The sequence below is a fragment of the Onychomys torridus genome, chromosome 4, assembly GCF_903995425.1.
Source record: "Onychomys torridus chromosome 4, mOncTor1.1, whole genome shotgun sequence".
NCBI classification, from domain to species: Eukaryota; Metazoa; Chordata; class Mammalia; order Rodentia; family Cricetidae; genus Onychomys; species Onychomys torridus.
The window spans coordinates 123,119,686-123,139,958 of NC_050446.1; the positions used below are offsets into that span (position 1 = coordinate 123,119,686).

At 49.3% G+C, this 20,273-nt stretch overlaps 1 protein-coding gene across 1 annotated transcript in view; it reads right to left on the bottom strand.

Annotated features, from left to right (window-relative positions):
• Positions 1-249: 249 nt before the first annotated feature.
• Arhgap40 (Rho GTPase activating protein 40) overlaps positions 250-20,273 on the bottom strand; it is a 37,595-nt gene continuing 17,571 nt past the window's right edge. The window contains exons 3-15 of the mRNA XM_036183156.1: positions 18,141-18,358; positions 17,605-17,674; positions 17,045-17,196; positions 14,144-14,309; positions 9,944-10,035; positions 9,375-9,452; positions 8,851-9,010; positions 6,773-6,855; positions 5,362-5,565; positions 2,706-2,846; positions 1,872-2,041; positions 1,208-1,257; positions 250-341 (exon numbers count right to left, since the gene is read on the bottom strand). Of these exons, the coding sequence (XP_036039049.1) occupies positions 250-341; positions 1,208-1,257; positions 1,872-2,041; positions 2,706-2,846; positions 5,362-5,565; positions 6,773-6,855; positions 8,851-9,010; positions 9,375-9,452; positions 9,944-10,035; positions 14,144-14,309; positions 17,045-17,196; positions 17,605-17,674; positions 18,141-18,358 (1,676 nt within the window). The remainder of the gene's footprint in view (positions 342-1,207; positions 1,258-1,871; positions 2,042-2,705; positions 2,847-5,361; positions 5,566-6,772; positions 6,856-8,850; positions 9,011-9,374; positions 9,453-9,943; positions 10,036-14,143; positions 14,310-17,044; positions 17,197-17,604; positions 17,675-18,140; positions 18,359-20,273) is intronic.

A 20,273-nucleotide genomic window follows, 5' to 3' on the forward strand; every position in this document is an offset into this window, starting at 1 on the left:
AGGTACTACAGTTTCATTTCCCCTGTGCCTGGAAATTGTGGACAAACTCCTATGGAGATGCAGGTGCTCTGGGCGGCATCCTCTGGGGCTCTGTGTGCATGGTGAGGATGGTGACGGGCAGACCCAGCTTTGTCTGGCATGGAAGAGGTATTTCCTGGGACGGAGGACTTTGGAGGAAGACCCAATCTTTCCAAGTGAAGAACTCTTCTCCCAGGCTGGGTGTTCCAGGCTGTTTTGGGGATTCAAGGCTTAGGTGGGGCTCTGTCTAATGACCCACTCACCGTGGGGGTTGGCACGGTACAAATCTAAGAGGTAGGCATCTGGGTCCAGGCAATGTTCACCTGTAGGAAGAAGGGATCCCAGAGATTGAAAATGTGACTGGGAAAAACTGCTATCTTGTCCAGAGCCTCTCACCAGGCAAGGCACCACCCTCTAGCTGTGCGAGCCTTGCTGAGGCTCACAGTTACCCCTTTCTTTGAGGTGACCTCTGCTGGTAGAAGATGCTTTGCTGGGAAATCTAACCCTTCTTCCCCAGGCATCCACACCAGAGGTGCCTAAGACCATCAGCCTCTGCTGTGGCATGAGTTCCAGAGCCCCCTGGTGGATCCTGCAAGCTCCTGAAATGCCTCCACCAGCCTCCTCCACAAGGCTGTCTTTCAGCCACCACAAACTCCTGGACCTTGTCTTGTCTCCCCTTCTTGGCCAGGGGTTCTCCAAGGGTAGTCTGGTCATTGGACAAGCAGCTTCAGTGCATGAAGGAAACATGAGTCCACAAGACAGATATTTCTCATCACAGCCCTAGAGGTGATTCTAGTACCCTACTCAAGTTTGAAGGGCATTGCTTATACCTCCAAGAACCCTTGGAGCTGGATGCTGGTAGGCCTACAGCATTCCTAAAGGCATCCACATGCAAGGTTGAGATTTCCCTTCCCTGGGGTGTCCTTGGGACATCTGTGGTAACACTGACAACTTCCACACTAAACACTGGTCGGGCTTCTTCCAACCCAGAGTCAGCCCTGCTCATCTTGTAGTAGAGCTACCCATGCTGGAAGAGTTCCTGATTCAGCCAGGCTCCTCTTGGACCTCACAGCAGGGTTCTTCCAGTTGCATGAGACAGGCCCGAAGGGGAAGGCTCATTCTGACCTTTCAAGGTCAAGGAGCTCCCAGACGCCTGGGCCTTGGACTCACTTCCCACAGGGGAACTTACCAATATTCCCTCCAACTTCATAGACAAGGAAGCTGGCCTGCTTCGTGTTGCTATAAGACAGAAAGAAAAATCCACTGGGCTCTGCTGGAGAAGGCAAGACCACCCCAAGCCTGGAAGGGGCATCCTCAAGGATTTGTGGTCCCAGTTGGAAGGGCTTATGGACCCTTCTGAGAGAACGGGAGGCAATGAAGGAGGCCAACAGCCAGGGGCAGGGAGAGGCATCCAGATAGTCTTTGGGAAAGATTAGCCCAGATGCTCTGCCACAAAGTCCCTTCCTGCTAGGCATCAGAAATGGTGCTTGTGAGCTGCCTGACCTGGGAGGCTGGGAACTGAACTCTGGTCCTCTCCAACAGCAGCCAGTGCTCTTAACCACTGAGCTGTCTCTCCAGCCCCTCTGTTGAGTCCTCTTGGCATCTGACCTATAGTAGCCATTTAGTAGATATAAATAAAATCAGTAATGAATGGGGACCCTCTTCACTGTTATTTGGAGCCAAGAAGCTCTGAAAAGGTTGGAGACCCCATCGTGACCACCACAGAAAGAGGAAGGCCAGGAGCAGACAAGGACATGTGTAACTCCCCATAGCCTTCAGCTGGAAGGGACTGAGCCCTCCCAGTACCCTGCAGGGGAGAAGGGAGGCTCCTGCCTCAGGGAAGTGGCCCTTACTCTGAGAGAATACTGCCTGGGTCCTCACTGCCATCTTCAGGCTGTGACCCAGGCTTGAGGCGCTCTGCGAACAGCTTCAGGATGTGGGTCACTCTGGTGCTGGGGTTCAGAGGCACCTGCAGAAGATCCATGCTAGGCCAGGTCACCTGGATCTTTGCCACTTTGGGAGTCTGGAGATGGAGATGATGGGGATGAAGAACGAAAGGCTCTCTCATCCCTGGAATTCACACACACACACACACACACACACACACACACACACACACACACACACGTATGCCTGGACCAGTATTCACATGCACACCACATGCATACACAAACCCACCCATACATCCAGGTGTGGGAAGCATGCACATACAAGCTATCCCCAGATGTGTACATGCACACCCAGGCTCATACCCACTCATCACACACACACACACACACACACACACACACACACACACACACACACACACCACTTTCCTAAGGGACTCTGTTGAGGACTCTACCCTGCTCTGTGTTCCTCAGGAAAGACTCCTTCCACATCCCTGTCCCACGAAGCAGCCCCATCCATTTTATGACCCCCTACCCAGGCACACAAAGTGCCTTCTAAAAGAAAGGCCAGGTAGGTGGCTTCTAGGAGAACCACCCCTCAGCTGCAGCCTCTCCAGTTATGCAGCACCACCTGCTCCCTCTGCCATGCGGCTCGGGCGCCTCCTGGCGGTCGTGGATGGTTCTGCCAGGCAGCTTGGTGTCAGGGATGATGAGAAACGCGGATGCCCTCCCCTAACCATGGTGCCTTTTCTCTGCCTTCAGTCGTTTCTCCATTAGCCTGCTGTGGGGGGCACTCACCGCCTCAAGCCCGTCCCCGGCCTTGTCCCTGTCTACATGTATCCTCCGCAGCCACGTCTTGAGGCCCCCATCACAGAGCTGGGAACGGCGGCCATTGCTGTCATTCAGTTTTCGCACTTGGGCTACCAAGAAAGAGGCAACCTGGCCAGAAAGAACCATGTCTCAGCCGGGTGCTGCCGTGCTGGGGGCAAGAGGCCAAGCAAGACCCCATTGCGGCCACCACGGCTCTCCCACACAGAGCTTGGAAACTGAGTGGCTACCAGAGCATTAGTTTGGCAGGATAAATGTTAGACATTTAGTTTCAAAGAGGACCCTTGGAGTATTGGATTCAGAATGAAGCCGTCCCTCAGCCTTCTGGACAGAGCTGTGCTTGTGGGGAGCTGTTCATTAGCACACCAGACAGAGGTGATCCCCGAAATACATCTGGGCTGGCCTCCTGCTCTGAGAACCCCAACCAGCGGGCCTGGGGGAGTTCCTGGAGGCCTGCAGGTCAGCTGGGCCACTGTGCAGTGAGAATCTAGCAGAGACTTCAAAAGGATCCAGGGACCCTCTTTCTGAGGTGTGACAGGTTGTGAGGTGCAGTGAGAATCTAGCAGAGACTTCAAAAGGATCCAGGGACCCTCTTTCTGAGGTGTGACAAGTTGTGAGGTGCAGAAACCTAATTAGAGTGACACACATGGAGGAGGCAATGAAGATTTCTCTGATCCTGCTGTATATATCTGTGCTGTCTGAAACTTTTAAAAAATATATAATAGTTAAGCAATCTCTTTAAAACAAACAAAAACTCCCTATAACAGGAAAAACTGTAGCAGCCAGAGAGGTGGTGCTGTAGTTAAGAGCACCCACTGCTATTCCAGATGATCTGTTCTGTCCCCAATATAAACCTGTAACTCCAGTTCCGGGAGATTTGAAGGCCTCTTTTGACTTTTGCAGGCACCAGGAACATATGTGGTACACCTACATGCATGCAGGCTAAACACTCATACTGATTTTTTTTAAAATCTTTTTAAAAAAATTGTAATTCACCATGTTTTAGTAGCAATATCACTTCAGAAGGTTGTGTGCAGAGAAAAGGGAATTTGGGGAAGGGGCATGGCAGTAGGGGACTTTCAGCAGAAGAATTGACCCTGAACTCAGTCTTAAAGAAGGAGCAGAGAGCATTAAGCTCTGCCTTTGGAGAAATGGAAGGAACATCCAGGGTGAGTGAAAGGCTTGAATAAAAACCCAGAGGTGGGAAGCCCAGGGTGCATTTGCATGATTTGCCTGCATGTATGTAAGTATGTACAGTTAAGTGTGTGCCTGCTGGTGTGGTGCCCACGGATGGCTGAAGAGGAGTTCTACCTGGAACTGGAGTTACAGACAGTTGTGAGCTGCCATGTGAGTGCTAGAACCCAGGTCCTCTGGAAGAGCAGAATGCTTTTAACCTCTGAGCCATCTCTCTAGCCCCCATCCCCATCCTAGATGCATTTAAAACAGCAGCTGGCTCAGGACACAGAGGATCTGGGGCTACTCAGAGAAGCATGCATTTGCTGAGATCTGGGGGGATAAATTTAATTCGTGGATAAAAGGAGGGATAGATGGATGGGTATATGAGTGGACAGAGTTGGGTAGATGGATGGATGGGTGAGTGAACGGGTGGATGATAGATGGGTGAGCATGTGGGTAAAAGGATATGAATTGGTAGGTGGGTGAGTATTTGGATGAGTATATAAATGGATAGATAGTGGGTAAATGAGTAGATGGTAGGTAGGTAGGTGGATACATGGTTGAATAGGCAATGGCTGGATAGATGGATGAGTATGTAGGTACATACATAATGGACAGAAGGGTAGATGGTTGGGTGGATAGGTAGATGGGTAACAGATGGATAGATGACTCATCAGTGGATGATGGATAAATGGGTAGATAGGTACATGAATGATGGGTAGAAAGAAGATAGATGGATGGCTAGATTAGTAGGTACATGGGTAAGTTGTGGATAGGTGGGAATTGGTTGGAAAAATGGGAAGGCAGATGGTTGCTAAATGGATAAATGGGTAGTCAGATATGTGGGTGAAAGATGTCTGGGCAAGTGGACAGATGGATCAGAGAGTAAGCAAGTGGCCTGAGCTGCCCTGTGGATGGTGCCAACTGTGTGGTGGGAATACTGAGTGCTAGAAGGATCTTCTTCGGGCTCCTGCCTCACCTCCAACTTCAGCAGACTAGGACCAGCACAGCCCTCCATGCGCCCCACCCCCACACCCTTTGCTTGTTTTCAGGGCAATACTCATGGCAGAGGCAGGCCTAGCTCTCACATCTGGCTTTGGCCTCCCTTGGGCAGGCCGTATGACCCTGAGCCTCAAAGCTGGGACATCCTTGCTGTTGCTTAGGGAACATCGATGATACTAGGCTGAAGGGGAAACCGGAGGGCTGAATCAGCTAAGAGGTGAGCGGTATGGTTGTAAGGAAAGAAAATGTGGACTCCTTAGACCTGAATGCAGAGAAGGAAAACACTGGCCTCTGCAGAGTCCCATAGAGTCCTAAGAAGAGCCCCAACCAGCGTCATGAAACATGGCGCCTATGATAGCAGCGAGTGGGCAGCTGCACCCGGGGAGAGCGGGATGGTGGAAACCGTGGACTGTCTGCCCCCAGGCTCGCTGTCACTGCCATCACTCACCGTCCAAAGCAGGTCCTGGTACTGCACCATCATGCACACCACTTCAGCTGCGCCCTCTGCCAGCTGCTTCTCACCCGTGGGGAGCTTGGGTGGCCGCCCTCGGGGCAGGAAGAGGTTGGGAGCCATCACCGTGGAAACATTCCACAAGGTCATCTTGTTGAGCTGTTCCTGGGCTGCCACCTTCCTGAGGAATTCCAGGAGTGCCTAGGGAAGGGCCCAGAACCTGCCTCCAATTCCAGCACAGTCCTGCGTGTCCTACCCACAACAGCCCTACTTCACCAGAGTCTGGGCAGAAAGGGGTGGATCCCAGCTACCACCTAGGGATGCCTTGCCGTCCCAGGCCCAGCAGCTAGCCTCTCACACGGGTTTGCCAGCTCACTGATGCTGTCATCGGTGAGGCCACACAGGAAGTCCTACTGTTGGACCCATTGTGCAGAGAAAGAATCTGGCTTAGAAAATGTGCCAAGAGCCACGCAGTAAAGATGAAGAGGAGAGAGGATGATGGATGGAAAGATGGATAGATGGAAAGACAATACACAGATAGAAAGAAGAAAGGGAAGGCAAGGAAGAATGGGGGATGGGAAAGAGAGGAAGGAAAGACTAGATGATTAGAAAGGAAGGAAGAGAAAAAGTCTGAGGGAAAGCATGAGGGAGAAGGAGAGGAGGAAGGGAGGGAGAGAGAGTGGGAGAGAGGACATACATTGAGCACCTACAGAGAGCCATAACCTCTATTCCATGATTTCCCCTGTGCTAGCTCCTGTCACGCCCAAAACAATCAAACAAAATACTGCATCATCCTGTGACTAGAAGGGAGCAGAAATTCCAAGATGAAGATTCCAGCGCCCCACTCCCCATGCAGGCTCACCTGGCTGACCAATCAGTCAAACCCAAGGACAGCCAGGAGGTGGGGAGCTGGGAGCCAAGCCAAGGCTGCTCCCAGGCTCAGCCCTCAGCACCCACTCCCAGATCACACAAGGGGACCATTTCTCAAACTGGCTCTCCAAAGAACACCATCACCATCCCGTGCCTCCCACAGCAGAAAAGGACAGTGAGCAGATGAGTTTGGGGTGGGCTGACTGCTCCAGCCCCCTCTGAGAGGAACACAGCCTTGGTGAGCCTCTGAGGAGTCCTCAGGGAAGAGTGCTCTGGACTAATGCATCTCTTCCCTGCTCACCAGACATCTCAGCACACAGAGCCCTTGCCCTGGAAGATGCTTGCACCGTGTGGATCAGGTGCGCTCTGAGAATTCTCCTGCTTTCTTTGGGGAAGACCCTCAGACAAGGACTGCTTACGTGGGTGGTCACCACCCCCACACCTGGGATGGCTGTGTGATGAAGGTGTGAACAGGACAGCACCTTCAGAGCCAACACTGAGGCTGAGGGCTGAGACAGGGCATAAAAGCCATCTTTACCTTCAAGGTGTTGCGGTTGGGTTCGGGAAGGAGGAGGATTAGCAGGTGGAGAGCCTGCAAGCGCTGCTTCAGGTTGGGAATGTCTGCAGAGGAGGGACGAAGGGAGGGAGGAACAGATCAGGGGTGCTCCCTCATTGCTCTAGCCTCTTCCTGGGAGAAATTCAGCGCTGGGAAGCCCAGCAGGCCCCTTCCCACAAGGCTTGCCACTGCTTTCTGGTTAGCATGCTCAGATAGAAGCCCAGCCGGTGCTGGTCAGGACACTCGACACACTTAGTTAGTGAAAAGCAAACACACGTGCTCAAGGCATGTACACCCACACATGCACATGTATGACTGTATACATGCCCAGACAGACACTAGACTGAACTATGACCCAGGGTCAAGAATGCCATGGGCCAGAAAGTCATCCCTGGGAGGGAATATGTGTAGCTCCCCTGCCCAGGACGGAAGGTTTCATGATACCCTTTGCAAGATGAGGGTTGGAAAGGAAAAGCTGGCCACACCTGAGGTCAGAGTCTCCAGTGGAAGTTACGGAAGTGTGTCATCTCAGTGGGCCTCCTGAAACACTGACATTTGAATTTGGGCGGGTGGCAGTGAACTGGTGTGTGGAAAACTCCTTCTAGTCAGAGAACAGCAGGCTTGGAGGATGGGGAGAGAAGCTGAGGAGGAGGAGCACCCTCTGTGGGTGTCTTACTACAGGAGGCAGGGCCTAGGAGGAGGTGGGAAGGAGCCAAGTCCTTTTGCAAATGTGTTGGGGGTGATTGGCTTGATGCATGTTTTGAAAAGGAGGCTGTGGGACACAGAGGCAAGAGAGGAAGAACACTCAGAGCCTGCTGTTGAGGTTGGTGGAGTTCAGATAGTGTAAATATGAGAGAGAGAGAGACAGAGACAGAGACAGAGACAGAGACAGAGACAGACAGAGACCAGGTAGAGGTCTTCATCAATTGCTCTCTACTCTACTTTTTGAAACACTCACTGAGCCTGAGGCTCACTGATTGGCTGGGCAGGCTGGCTAATGAGCCCCAGAGGTTCTCTTGCCTGTGTGAGGGTTGCAGAGGTATGTGGCTCCATCTAACTTTTAGCTGGGGACATGAACTCAAGTCTCTATGCTTGTGTGGTAATTTATTAACTAATACATCTCATCAGCCCCATCTTGAAGCTTTTGGAGAGGGGGGCATTGTCAGGCTTTCCTGGGTTTGTACGTGAAGGATTCTAAAGAAGCTCCAGGGAGGAATCTATGTGTGTGTAACAGGAGGGTCTGACCTGTGCACACACAGACAGAAGGATCAACACACACAGGTGTTCACAGTTGCGGAAGCCCGATACACTCCAGCCCATGGATGTCAAGACCTTGAGGCCACATGATAAAGGAGAGAACAGATTCCTGAAAGCTGTCCTCTGACCTCCACATGTGCACCGTGGCATGTGCCCCTACCCCATAAAACTTTTAAGATGTAATAAACATTTTAAGAAAAGAACTAGCCGGGTGGTGGTGGTGCACACCTTTAATTCCAGCACGAGGGAGGCAGAGGCAGGTGGATCTCTGTGAGTTCGAGACCAGCCTGGGCTACAGAGTGAGATCCAGGACAGGCTCCAAAGCTACACAGAGAAACCCTGTCTCAAATAAACAAAAACAAAAACAAAAACAAACAAACAAAAAAAGAACTAAAGTCAGCTAGTCCCTCGTCCATCTTGGTACTGATAACAGGTCCAGTTGCCAAAGCTCCAGCCTCTTCATCTTCTCCCCTGTCACCCTATGCACACACATACAGTATACACACCTGACAGACACATGTACCATTACCCACCTCACAGGTGTATGTGCATACATGTACATGCTCACATACATGCAAACACACTTCCTGCCTCATCAGCTTCAGACCCCAGGAGACAGACATTTCTGAACAAGTAGAACAGTCTGCCGATACTGCCCTTCTCCACCTTCTCCCCACCAAGGCCAGGGGCTCCCAACCTCCCACAATCCCCTGCACATCCACGGGACTGCCACAACCCTCCCCTGCACATGCACAGGACTGCCACAACCCTCCCCTGCACATGCACAGGACTGCCACACTCACTGGGCACTGCTGCAAAAGCTGGGAGGTATTCAGCTGTGAGCAGAGGGGCCGGCAGCTTCCTGAGGAACCTCTTGAGCAGGTCGGACGCATCATTGGGATGAACCTTGTCCCAGCTCACGAGGCCGGCATAGAAGTCCCGCTCCAGCTTTTGCTCCAACCCCTAGAGAAAGGAGGGTCACCAAGAAGTTGCCCACAGCTCCCACGTAAGCTGCTCACCCTCTCTGGGCTTCAGTGTCCTCTTGCAAGGTGGGGACAACCGAAGGACCTTCCTGACGTGGTTACTATGAGGAATGGACACTATCCTGAGTCAAGCCACTGAATGCAGGGCTCCATTCCACAGGTGTTTGCAGTGTGACCCCAGAGCCCACGGCTCGATTGGGCCACCTACCTGTCTCTTGGAATCCCACAACCACACCAAAATCAGGCCACAGGCCAGCCAGGACCCAGATTCTCTCCCAGCCAAACACAGCACCAAGCGTGGAGAAGTGAAGCAGCCTTTAGAGGTAGAAGAAAGCAGCCATTACCTTGACCCTGGCCTGGGATCCAGGAACTCGGAGGATGCCTTCTGTGTCCAGCCCTCTTTTTTCCAAACAGGACAGCAACTATCAGAGGAAGGGGTCATCACTCAAGCCAGCCACTGCTGGCAAGTGGGTTGAGCAGGGTGTGTCTGTCTCTCATGAAAACCGGGAAGGGGAGAGTACTAGAAGGGTTCCTTCAAATGACAAGATAGAACCAGGGTCCTGTACATGTTGTACAAGTGTTCTACCCCTGAGCCAAGTCCTCAGCCCTTCTCAGCTTCCTGAACCACTTCTGTGAGCCAAGCCCTCTACTGAGAGCTTCAGGGCCATGTTCTCATTCAGTCCTCAACTAAAGAAGACTGTTGTTAAACCCCAGCTCACAGACTTTGAAAGGAAGGATCTAGAAGTTCACAACTGCACCCGGGTCTCTGAGACAGCAGATACCAGTGACAGAATTTGAATCCAGCTCCGCTTCTCTAAAGCCCAGGCTCTTCCCCTTGTGGTAGGCATCTCCCAAATGTTCCTCAGAGCCAGCCCTTCAAGGGCTGAGCAAGCCCAAGCCGAGGATAACTTACAGCTTGCAGGAGCAGCGGGACCTGGGTGCTGGGGAGGACTCTGTGGTCAGCTTCCAGCAGGCTGTGAAGGGGCACACCAAAAAGGCCCGAGTCTGCGGGAGGCCAGAAGGGCAGAGGGGGCATCTCAAGGTCTGCAGCGACTCCAGCTCCACCCACAAGCCTGGTTGTGCTACACTATAATCAGACTCACTACTCTGGAGGACCAAGTCCTGGGGAAGGGAGGAACTGAAGCATCTGGTCTCAGTAGTGGTGACAGCAGGCATGCCACAGTGCAGCCATCTCCCCCGGTAAGAAAGCAGTAAAAGGGAAATCCTGCTTCCCTAGTGTGAGTCAGCAGGCCAGGGCAGAGCTGCCTAGGGGTCTCAGCCACCCTGGCTTAAGGCTGTTCCCAGACAAAGCCCTCCACTGTCTTCTCTTCCATTCTCTCTTCCACTGCCCTTCTCCTCTCTGCTTGGAGACCCCTCCTTCCACCTCTCTAACCCACCACCCCCTTGTCTTGGAAGAACCCTCACAAAAACAGCAATGCCTAGTGCTGACAGTGAGACAGAGAGATGAGCACACACACTACTAAAGGGTAATAAATCCCCAGAACTTAATATGAATGGGACACCATAACTCATGCCTGTCATCCTAGCACTCTGGAGGCTGAGGCCGGAGGGCAGAAAGCTAGAAGCCAGCCTGGGCTACATTTTGTGAGATTCTGTCTCAAAAAAAAAATTTTTAAACTTAAATGCATTCCAACTGTAGATATAACAACTGAGGCTGCACTTTGTAACAGGGAAAAATGGATGGAATACATATCCTCTAATAGGGAAATGGTTAAATATATTACGATATGGCCGTGGGAAGAAAAATAGTACAATGGCTAAAAACTGTGATTTCCTTTAAACTGCTGAAGGAAGAAATCAAGGAAGACGTAAGAGGACAGAGAGGCCTCCCGTGTTCACGGATTGGCAGAATTAGTAGTGTAAAAAGAGCTGTATTGCAGATTATCCACACTCCACTGACATTCTCCACAGAACTAGAAAAGGCAACCCTAAATTTGCGTGGAAGCACAGAAGACTCTGAACGGCCAAATCAAAATCCCAAACAGAAGGAGCCACATGGGGAGCCTCACAGTGCCTGGTCTAAACTATACTACAGAGCCATAGTGACAGACCATGAGACAGAAACACAGACACAGATCTGTGGGGCAGAACACAAGACCCAGGAATAAAGCCACACAGTTATGGCCACCTGACTTGACAAGGCTGAGATAGAAAGCCTCTTCAACAGATGGTGTCTGGAAAACTTCACATCTAGAAGGATGAAGCTAGAGCCATTATTTCCACCCAAATAAACTCAAAATGTACCAAAGACCTTAATGTAAGACCTGAAACTCTGAAATGGTTAGGGGAAAATACTTCAAGACGATGATACAAGCAAGGACTTTCTGGAAAGGCTCCTAAGAGCAAATACACAAACCCAAGAATCAACAGATGGGACTAAATGAAATTTTAAAAAATATAAATAAACCTTCTGTACAGCAAATGGAACAATTGCCAGATAATCTACAAAGCAAGAGAAAACCGTGGCCAAACTATGCATAAACCAAGGGATCAATATCTAGGGTATATAAAGAGCGATCAGTAACAGGGTAACAAATAGAATAGACAATTCTGAACATTAGAATACAAATAACTAATAAATATTTGGGGGGAAGTTCAACAACCTTAGTTATCAGAGAAATACAAATCAAAACTGTACTGAGATTCCATCTCTTCCATTCAGAACAGCTGTCATCAAAACTAATAAATGATGATCAATACTGGCAAGGATATCATGGGGACATGAACCTGTATATAATACACCAGCTGGTGTAGCCACTGTGGAAAACCTTTGGTGAGTCATAAAAAAAACCAACCAACCAAACAAACAAACAAAAAAACCCTACAGAACTGTAGGCTAGAGAGATGGCTCAGCAGTTAAGAGGTTCCGATCATTCACATGGCTGCTAAAACTCTAGTTCCAGAGAATATGATGCCCTCTCCTGGCCTCTGCAGGGCACTGCACACACATGGTAATAAACACACGTGCAGGCAAATTCTCTATACATATAAAATAAAAAATAAACCAAAAAAAAAAAAAAAAAAGAAAGAAAGAAAGAAAAAACTAGGCCGGGTGATAGTGGCACATGCCTTTAATCCCAGCACTCTGGAGGCAGAGCCAAGCAGATCTCAGTAAGTTTGAGGCCGGCCTGGTCTTCAGAGTGAGATCCAGGACAGGCACCAAAACTACACAGAGAAACCCTGTCTGGAAAAACAAAACAAAACAAAAAACAAACAAACAAAAAACTATAGGACTTCTGTAAGACACCCGCAGGAAGCTAAGCCTGTGTAACACAGGCACCTCCACACCCATGTTACTGCTACACTACTCACAATAGCCAAGATATGGAACCGACCTAGATGCCCATCAACAATGTATAAATGAAGAAACTGTGGTACCTGGGTGTGATGGCATTTTATTCAGACAGAGAGAAGAATGAAATGCTATGTTCAGGAAGATTGACAGAGAGCAACCTGTTAAGTGAAATAAGCCAGAATTAAAAGGACAAGAGCCCTGTACTTGTTCTCAGGTACACAATCTAAATTAACACACACACACACACACACACAGAGAGAGAGAGAGAGAGAGAGAGAGAGAGAGAGAGAGAGAGAGAGAGAGAGAGAGAGAGAAATAGTAGAAAGAGTCTGGGGGGGTGAACGGGGCTCTAAAAGTTGTCTGGGGGAACAAGAGAGGGTGACTGGGAAGAGAAAGACAAAATACGATGTTTTCTCTCATGTGTGGAATCTAGGTGTGTGTGTGTGTGTGTGAGAGAGAGAGAGAGAGAGAGAGAGAAACAGAAGGGGGACTCTCTGGAGGATGAATGGACCAGCAGAAGTGAGGACTAGGGAAGGGCATTGGGGTGGGTAAGAAACAATACATGTATATGAAAAAGTCATAATAAAATCCATTTTGCACAATAGCTAGAAAATTAACTTTAAAACCCATTAAGACACTTTTCAAAAAAGAAAACCACATTTTCTTTCCTTTCTTTCTTTGTGTGTTTATGTGGCGGGAGGTGCATGCATATCACAGCGCACTTGAGGACAACATTTGGGAGTTGGCTCTCTTCTTCCACCATGGGGGTCCCAGGGGTCAAACTCCATCTTCAGGTTTGGCAGCAGGTGCTTTAGCTGGCTGAACTGTCTAGTAGTCCTGAAAATCGTGTTTGCATGGAAATTTTAATAGCTGTGATAAGTGGAACGATTGTTCCAAATTCAGCGCTCCAACGGAACACCCTCTGCTGTGTGAACCTGTGCTTCGCCCCACTGGGAACACAGAGTGCACCCCACCCCTGCGTGGGGCCTGGCTGTGTGAATAGTTGAGATCGATAACACAGTAACCTGCACAATGCAGATGGAGGCTTTTTGTTAGGTGGGGTGCTCGCCCCTCGTGTTTCTGCTGTTGCTGGGAGAATCTGCTCCAGATGGCCTGGTGGTCCAGTGAGGAGAAAGAGACCTAGAAATAACCCCAGTCTTGGACACACCTGAACTAGATCAAACCTCCAGCTCACTCATGAGAGCAGAGACAAGAATGATTAAGCCATACATAGTTTGGGGTGGAGGGGACTGTTCATGTGTTCATGATGAAGCGTTGTTGTAGAAAAGGTGAAAGACACAGGACTGGAAAAATGGAAAATGTCCACAGTCATATCATAGTAAGAGGAAAAAATATGCATACACAGGGTGGGGGAGAGAGAGAGAGAGAGAGAGAGAGAGAGAGAGAGAGAACACTGAAACTGAATACTGCTTATATCTGCACTGTATTTTCCATTTTGTGTTTTACTGTACGTTTACTCAACTAGGGATGGAGGAAAACGATTATGAATTGGGTTTTGTTTGTTTCTTCAAACAGAATCTTGCTATGTAGCCTAAGTTGGTCCCAAACTCATCATCCTCCTGCCTCAGCCTCCCTAGAACTGAGATTTCAGTTGCACCATGTCACTGGCTAAGAAATTGTTTTCACTTGCAGAAAAAAAAAATCTACAGGTATCAGAAACATGCTGAGTGCTTCTTAGCAGTGGGGCAGGCAGTCTAAGCTCACGGAGCAGAGGCTGGGTGTAGGAGGGTATAGAGCGTGGCAAGCTTGGAGGGCAGCCAGCACACACACGCTGACCTGAGCCTTTCCACTTCCCGGCTTTGCTCCTCTTCAGGTCCAGGCCCAGGATGTCATAGAGGGCCGTCAGCTCTATCAGCGCCAAGGGAGGGATCTTCTTCAAGTCCCTTGAAGACAAGTCTGCTATCCTGGTCACACCCAGTCTGCCTTTGGGGATTCTGAACCTCTAGTGAAGGGAGCAAAGACAACCTGTCGGGAGGTGTGTAAGATGATGTAAGGCAGGTCCAGCCATGCCTAGGCATTTGGGTAGGAGAAGCGCAGAGCAGGTAAGACCCGTCAGGGTCCACGCTGGCGTCAAGTCTGAGCTGTCTCTTGCCAGATGGTGATGTTCTGAACCAAGTTCTCCTCCTGGATCTGTAAACAGCACTCACCTCAGAGTGTGACGTGAGCCTGAGGGTGACACTGTGTCAGCCTCAAAGCTAGCAAGGCCACAGTAATGAAGATGGTTGCTGTGGGTGAGTCATTGGTAATTTTGCCAGCTACAATCTAACAAGAGGGCCTGGAAGAGAGGGGCCACCACGGACCTCTTATCATGTTTCTATTCTTGTCTTTTGTTCATCTCACCCATGCTTCTGCTTCTGTCCCCACCCTTGGCCTAGACAGTCAGGGCTCCTCTTCCTTCCTGTGAACAGTGGTAAAGAAGTAACGGAAAAAAATGAAGGTTGCTCAGCTGCACCACCTAGAGGCCACTTTGGGGCTCTGCAGGCAGCTTTCCGCATTGTGTAGCCAGAGTGGCCAGCAAGAGGGATAGGTCTTCTGGTATTTCCAGACAGGCTTGATCAAATCACCCTACAGTGTCCCTCTAGAGCATCCAAAGAAGATGGAAGCATTCTGAGTTCTATTTGTTTTTTTTCATGTGTGCATGTGTGATATGCATGCATGTGTATATGAATGTGTGTATATATGTGTGATACACATGTATGCCCCTGCATATGGAAACCAGAAGTTGAGGTGTCTTCCTCAATCATTATCTATCTATCTATCTATCTATCTATCTATCTATCTATCTATCTATCTACCTATCTGTCTATCATCTATCTATTTATTGCGACAGGATCTATCTTTGTAGACCAAGCTGGCTTTTAACTCGCAGAGACCTGCCTGCCTCCATCTCCAGAGTGCTGGAATTCAAGGTGTGCACCACCACACCTGGCAATCACTCTTCATTTTATTTTTTGAGGCAAGGTCTATACCATGGCTGCATTTTATAATTGTGGCTAAAATATAGCACATAGGCCATGAGATCCTATTTCATAGATTCAAATGCTGACTTGTCCTTCAATTCAAACACTCAGGAGTCAGAGACACTCAGAACTCTGACTCTGAGGCCAGCCCTGTCTACATGGAGAGTCTAGGCCAACCATGGCTATGTAGTGCCTGTCATTTAAATGTGTGTGTGTATGTGTGTGTGTGTGTGTGTGTGTGTGTGTGTGTGTGTGTGTGTGTGTGTGTAATTTCTATTTGGATGAACTGAAGGAATTTCTTTTGTTCTGGGATCATGGTCACTGTAGGCACAAGGCACACCCCCTAAATAGTAGAGAGAAGTGGCCAATGGGAAGACTGGGACCTGGCAGCTGTAGAGTACTGTCTGGCTCTGCGTCAGCCAGCTCAGCACTTAACGTCTCTGAACTCATTTCTTTCTCTTTTGGCTGCCAGAAACTGACGGCATAATGGCATACTCATCTTCCTGGACCAGCTAAGACCACAAACAGGTGTGCAGGAAGCCTAGGGGTTGACACTTTGGGAGGTGGCCCTTGGTGAAATTGTCCCCATGGTTATCCAAACACATCATAGTGTGGCCAGTGAAAACCTCCCTTAGTAACTAACCACAGGCCCTGGGAAGACTATGTCCCACGAAAGAATCAGAATACTGCTAACTGTGTGTGGGGGGGGACTGCTTGAGAAGGGCATTGTGGGGGCATGCTTCAGGGAGTACAGGGTTTTAGACCTTGATCTGCGTGGAAGCTCCTACAGCTACAAACATCACATTGTGTCATGAATCTCTGGGCACTTCGAGTAAAATTTCAATCTTTTTTATTAGTACAATTTATTTAATATTTATTTGTTTACAGCCTCTGTAAGTGTATGTATGTATGTATGTGGTGTGTGTGTGTGTGTGTGTGTGTGTGTGTGTGTGTATGTGTATGTGGTGTGTGTGTGTGTGTGTGTGTGTGTGTGTGTGTAGGTATACTTGTGCCACAGCACACACATGTTAGCCAGTGGACAACCTGAAGTAGTCTGCTCTGTCCTTCTACCATGTGGGACCCGGAGATTGAACTCAGGTCATCAGGCTTGGCAGCAAGTACCTCTATCCACTAAACCACTTCACTGGCCCTAACTTTCACTCTTAAATATTTAATTATAAATTATTGATTCTAATATACCAAGATAACTCAACATTGGGGGAAGTAAAACACGAAAACCAAAAAAGTTGGGTTTCTCTCGCCCAACAGGCGCTAGGACGAATTTTAAAAATAACTAGAAAAGCTGGGCATGGTGGCACATGCCTTTAATTCCAGCTTCTACCTCAGGAGGTAGAAGCAGTCAATCTCTGTGAGTTCAAGGTCAGCCTAGTCTATAGTGAGTTCCAGGACAGCCAGAACTACATGGTAAGACCCTGTCTCTAAAAACAAACAAAATAATTAGAAAAACTGCTGAGAGGTGATCAGCTGGTTGGATAAGGGACAAAATCGACCAAGAGCCTCAAAGGAAACACTGGAAGAGCTCTGAGGTGCCCTGTTCCTGGTCCTTGACACCCAGAGGCCACCCAGCTCACAGCTGCAGGAAGAGTCAAGTGAATGAGTGATTCAACTACTCCCCTGCTGGGTGCCTGGCAGCCTGGCAAGCGTGAGGAGCTGAAGGATGGAGTAGTGCCCAGGGACCTTGGGGCAGCCTCCTCACCGGCAGGGACCCCTTGCCCCAGGCACAGGTGCCTCCTGGGAATGGCCTGGCCCTCTGTAGAAGCACTGCAGCTTGTTCGGAGTAGGCAGAGTCCATGTTGAAGACCTCCTCCATCCCAGCCTGCTCCTGTGGTCCTCTGGGATTTGTGGGTCCTTTAAAATGAAAGCAGAGAGGTGGGTTTGACTAGGAAGCAAGTTCTTAGGCTAAGGACTCAGGCTCACTGTCTAGGAAGTGATGCTCTAGCTGAGGCCCACTGTCCAGGAGATGATGTTCTAGCTGAGGCCTACTGTTCAGGAAGTAATGTTCTAGCTGAGGCTCAGTGCCCAGGAAGTGGTTTTGTATCTGAGGTCCACAAAAGTGATCACCTAGCCACAGGTTTTCTGGACTGATGGCAGTAGTCCTTTTAAGGGCCCAACTTGTCCCCGTGGAGTTTCTTCCTACTACCCTTGTGCAGGGACAGAAGGAACCTGCAGAAGGGGCAGAAGTGAGCATTCTCTTGCTTCACAGGGAGGCTTATGTAGTCTGGATTCCCAGAGTCCTGAAGAATGAAGTCCACCTACCTACACGAGATGCAGAATCCACAGAATGGGTACATTTCATTCCTGAGTCTCCATTCTCTGAAGCTACTTCCTATACAAATTGTAGACAGCATCAGTTAGTCCTGTAGGGGGAAAAAGGCGGGTGGACACACACACCCTGGCAGACAAGAACCATTCACAGGTAGAGCAACTGAGGCTTAGAGAGGCTGCAGCGGCTGAATGGATGGGGGAGAAACTCGAGGGCCTGACTGTCTGGCTTTGATGCCTATCATTTTCACCACTGGGTTGTGCCCTTCCTGTGGATCCCAGAAAGAAGATGCCCACAGCTTGTCAGGCTTCAGTGCCCGCAGAACGTGTAAGTGACAACAAAAAGCACAATGTTTGCATGGGTAACAACTTAGCCAAGGACTCAGTGGCAACAAGTATGCACACACTGGCATGTCCAGCACACACACACACACACACACACACACACACACACACTGCCTAGGGACACGGTAGCATGTAGAGAGGCACATGAAAGCCTCAAAAGACAGTGCCTAACGGCCCTTACTCACCCTTGAAGTGGAGATCCCAAAGATATCCCTGACGTCTCTGATGGGCGGCTTGTGTCGTCTTCGGGCTGAGCGGGCATAGGTGTCTAGCCGGCGGCACACAGCAGCCACCTGGGTCTGTGTCAGTGTAGACAGGAGTTTCTGGTGATCGCCATCCGAGCCCAGGCCACCAACCAGGCCAGACAGACCTGCATCCCGTAGCCACTGAGATTCAGCATCCCCTTTGGCCGACAGAGGGAGGACATCAGATAAACACACAGAATTCCATATGTGGCTTAGCCATGCTCACTAATGTAAGCCTCACATAGAATCACATGTTTACATAGACAAGAGGAGCTTTCTGTGATGCTCATATTGAGGCCCATTAGCACCAACCCGATTCTCCCCAGGTAAGAATTAGAGGTGTTTACAACATTGGCTAGCATCCAGATTCAAACTTATATGAACAACTCTTAGAGACAGCAAGCCAGGGAAGTCCCCATACACTCTGGATCAGGAATACAGCCACAAAATCACTTCCACTCTAAGTTCTGGCTAAGACACCAACCACAGGATCATGGAGGCCCAGGCATGTACAGCATGGATCCTCTGTTCAAGACCTTGATGTGTTGGAAGAGTGGGTTAGGCTCCACGCCAGCATCCTATAGCAAAACCATGCTGAGACTGAAGCTTCCAGTCCCACCTATGGGGACTCTGCTCCAGGAACTCAGGCCAGGGGCTGGGACCCTGCCTAGGCCGCCGTCCCCAGTTACCCAGACCACCCTGGGGAAGCACTGGCCTTGTCAAGGGGAAACAGCCAAGTGTTCACCAAGGAAGCCGAACAGACCTGTGAGAGGGCCGGTGGGGTATGAGTAGTTGTACACCATGTGTTGATCAAGACAGTCAGGAAGGAGCTGATGGTTTCCAAAACAACTAAACAAGGGTTGGGGGATGGCTCGGTGGTTAAGAGCACTGGATGCTCTTCCACGGGACCCCAGTTCTGTTTTCAGCACTCTGGGGAGGGGGGGAGGCAGCTAACAATGGTCTGTAACTCCCATTCCAGAGGAGCTGACACCCTCATCTGGCCTCTGTAGGTACTGCATGCATATGTTGCACAGATATATATGTAGGTAAAGTGTCCACACACATAACATAAAAATAAATAAATCTTTTAAAACCATAATTTTTCTGTCAAATATTCTAGCATAGTCCTAATAAAGGCAACTAATACATTCTTATAGTCTTTACCTAGATTTAACTATCTTTGCATAATTATTTACTAAATATTTCTTTGTCACCAACCACACTTTTACCTTTTTTTTTAATTATTATTTTTAAGCTTGAGGACAATTTTATTAGAGTTTAAAAGAAAAATTCTAGGGCAGGCAAGCTGTAAACCTCAGCAGCTGCCCAGAGGAGGGCGAGAGAAGAGAGAGAAAAGACCATGCTGTTGGAATTAGGCTGCAGGGGATAAGCAGGCACATGGCGGCCGCGGGTGGTTGGGGGATAGGGAACTTTGGAGAATGCATGGAAAGCACACTGTACCAGAGGAAGCTAGCCTAGGCTCTGACCAACATCTGGAAGAAAGAGACAGGAGAAAGGAAAACTCAAAGGCAGGCAGACCCAACAGAGCCTCGTGGTCGCTTGTAGATGTCAGAACACGGTCCAAGAATGGAATTGTGAGAATTTTGAGTGCTTTTAAGAAAACGAGCAAGAATCTGTGATATCAGTTTCTTCAAAAGACAGAATTGTTCTTGAAATACACTTCCATGCCTGTCCCAGGTGTAGTGGATAGGAGTGAGTTTACTTCAGACAGTTCATTACAACTGGCTAGTGTCATGCATGTGCCTCTATGGAAGAACCTGTTTTTGTCGAATGTGGCTTGTCCCCGTGGTTGTGCACTTTACCCAGGTGATCCTGCTTAACTCTCAAGAGTATAAATTGTCTTGTGCTTTGAATAAAGTTGGCTATTGTATTATACTTTAGTCTGCCTCATTTTTAGGCTCCATCCTCCCAGGTCCAACTGCTAACAGAGCAATAAACAGTAGGGATGACCTTAAAGCTATTGTGAAGGGACAATATCCCCATTAGAGGTAGAGTACACCACACCATGTAGAAGACAAGAGGAAAATGAACCACAGAAAGGACCATCGGGAA